General features: G+C 32.2%; 1 protein-coding gene across 1 annotated transcript; it reads right to left on the bottom strand.

The window, feature by feature from the left end:
• Positions 1-896: 896 nt before the first annotated feature.
• Positions 897-1,671, bottom strand: Tsp_13078 (conserved hypothetical protein). Its single transcript, XM_003366322.1, has 2 exons — positions 1,588-1,671; positions 897-986 (listed from the first exon to the last, which is right to left on the bottom strand). The coding sequence occupies exons 1-2, from the start codon at positions 1,669-1,671 to the stop codon at positions 897-899; spliced, it is 174 nt and encodes a 57-aa protein (XP_003366370.1).
• Between the last annotated feature and the right edge of the window lie 312 nt (positions 1,672-1,983).

Here is a 1,983-nt window from a genome sequence, read left to right as displayed (position 1 = left end):
CAATGGAACTTCTTATTGAAGATAAAGTCTAACCTATGCCGCAATATAATATGAACAGGAGAAATGCACAGTTCAATATGAAAATTCAACAATGACCTTAACGTTTACAATTCAGCCAAAATGTAAACTATCTGGCAGAAAACGCCATAACAAAAATACTAACTTAGTCAAAACACGCCTTCGCATGTTTGAATTTAAAATTTGAAAATTCAAAAATGCCCTACATAAATAGAAATTGATTTCTTATACAAAAGGACACTTTCAAGTGAATCGTTTGCAACGTTATTTTTGCTTATGAAAAAATGATTTGCGATAGATGCTGATGTTCTTTTATGGACAGAAACAATTCTTGCAGTAATAAAGGTAGTTTAAGGACGATAGAAATACTTTCTAAAGATGAATTCTTACCTAGTCTCAACATAAAAGTCAAAATTTGGAATTTCGCAGTGAAAAATATCTTACTTACAGCACGTTTAACTTAATTTAACATAGGAATAACTTCACCCTTTCGAATTCAGTCTTACAGAATCAAGACAAACAAGAAACCGCACATACTTTTTCTCTTTTATTGTTCTATTTCGTGCTGTCCGCGTTTCGCTTCGTGTCGACAGCGTTTTTACTTTCTTTCTTCATTGTTCATATCTGTAAAAATGTTAAACATTAAATCAAAAATGTTCTCACTTCATCACGTAGTAAAAGTAACAACAAATTGAAAATTGAATTTTCAAATTTATTAATTTACTAATTTTACTTAAGCGGTAACGTTCAGAAAATATGTACAAAATATTTTTCAGAAAGGTAACGCAAGTAGAAAGAAGGAGGAATTACTTTTCAGCAACTAAAAATCGATCTCAGGAACTATTTAGCGTCATGAAATCAGAGAACGTTTCACAACGCTACCACTTGCCACGTAAGTCAACGAACGAGTGCGCCCTAATTGACGATAACGCACCTTTTATGGCGATCGTTATTTGCATAGCGATGCGCTGAAAACCGGTTTTTGTGCATTGGAACTTCTTACTGAAGATAAAGTCTAACCTATGCCGCAATATAATATGAAAAGGAGAAATGCACTGTTCATTTCTTGAAAATTCAAAAATGACCTTAATGTTTACAATTCAGTCAAAATATAAACTATCTGGCAGAAAACACCATAATAAAAACATTTGACTTAGTCAAAACACGCCTCCGCACGTTTGCATTTGAGATTTCAAAATTCAAAAATGCCCTACATAAATAGAAGTTAATTTTTTATACATAAAAACGCTTTAAATTGAATAATTTGCAAGTGACAGCTTGTTCAGTTAATGAAAAGATTATTTTCAATGGATGCTGATGTGCTTAATAGACAGAGGCAAGGCTCGCAGTAATGAAAGTGGTTTAAAGGCGATAGAAATATTTTCTGAAGATGAATTCTTACCTACTCTCAACATAATATAAAAGTCAAAAGATGGAATTTCGCAGTGAAAAATATCTTACTTACATCTTACATACAACAAGCTTAACTAACGTAATTTAACATAGGAATTAACTTCGCCCTTTTGATTTAGTCTTACAGATTCAAAACAAATAAGAAACCGCACGTACTTTTTCTCTTTTATTGTTCTGCATTATGCCGTCCGCGTTTCGCTTCGCGTCGACACCGTTTTCACTTTTTTCTTCATTGTTCATTACTGTAAAAATGTTAAATATTAAATCAAAAACGTTCTCGCTTCATCACGTAGTAAAAGTAACAACAAATTGAAAATTGAATTTTCAAATTTATTAATTTACTAATTTTCCTTAAACGGTAACGTTCAGAAATAAGTAGAAAATATTTTGAAAAAAAATAACACAAGTAGAAGAAAAGAAATTACTTTTCAGCGATTGAGAATAGACTTCAGCAACTATTCAGCGTCATGTACTCAGAGAAACGTTTTACACGCTACCACTTGCCCGTAAGTCAAACGAAGAGTGCGGCCTAACTGACGAAAAACCACTTTT

Source organism: Trichinella spiralis (genome assembly GCF_000181795.1).
Source record: "Trichinella spiralis strain ISS 195 chromosome Unknown Scfld6169, whole genome shotgun sequence".
In the NCBI taxonomy this organism is placed as follows: domain Eukaryota; kingdom Metazoa; phylum Nematoda; class Enoplea; order Trichinellida; family Trichinellidae; genus Trichinella; species Trichinella spiralis.
This window is presented reverse-complemented; position numbering and strand designations above follow the sequence as displayed.

What these genes read in the sequence shown, in the direction of transcription:
- Tsp_13078 (XM_003366322.1), bottom strand. Translation starts at nt 1,671, where the DNA reads ATGAACAATGAAGAAAAAAGTGAAAACGGTGTCGACGCGAAGCGAAAC. An exon ending in AGAACAATAAAAGAGAAAAA is followed by an intron (nt 987 to 1,587) that starts GTACGTGCGGTT and finishes ACCGGTTTTCAG; the next exon opens with CGCATCGCTATGCAAATAAC.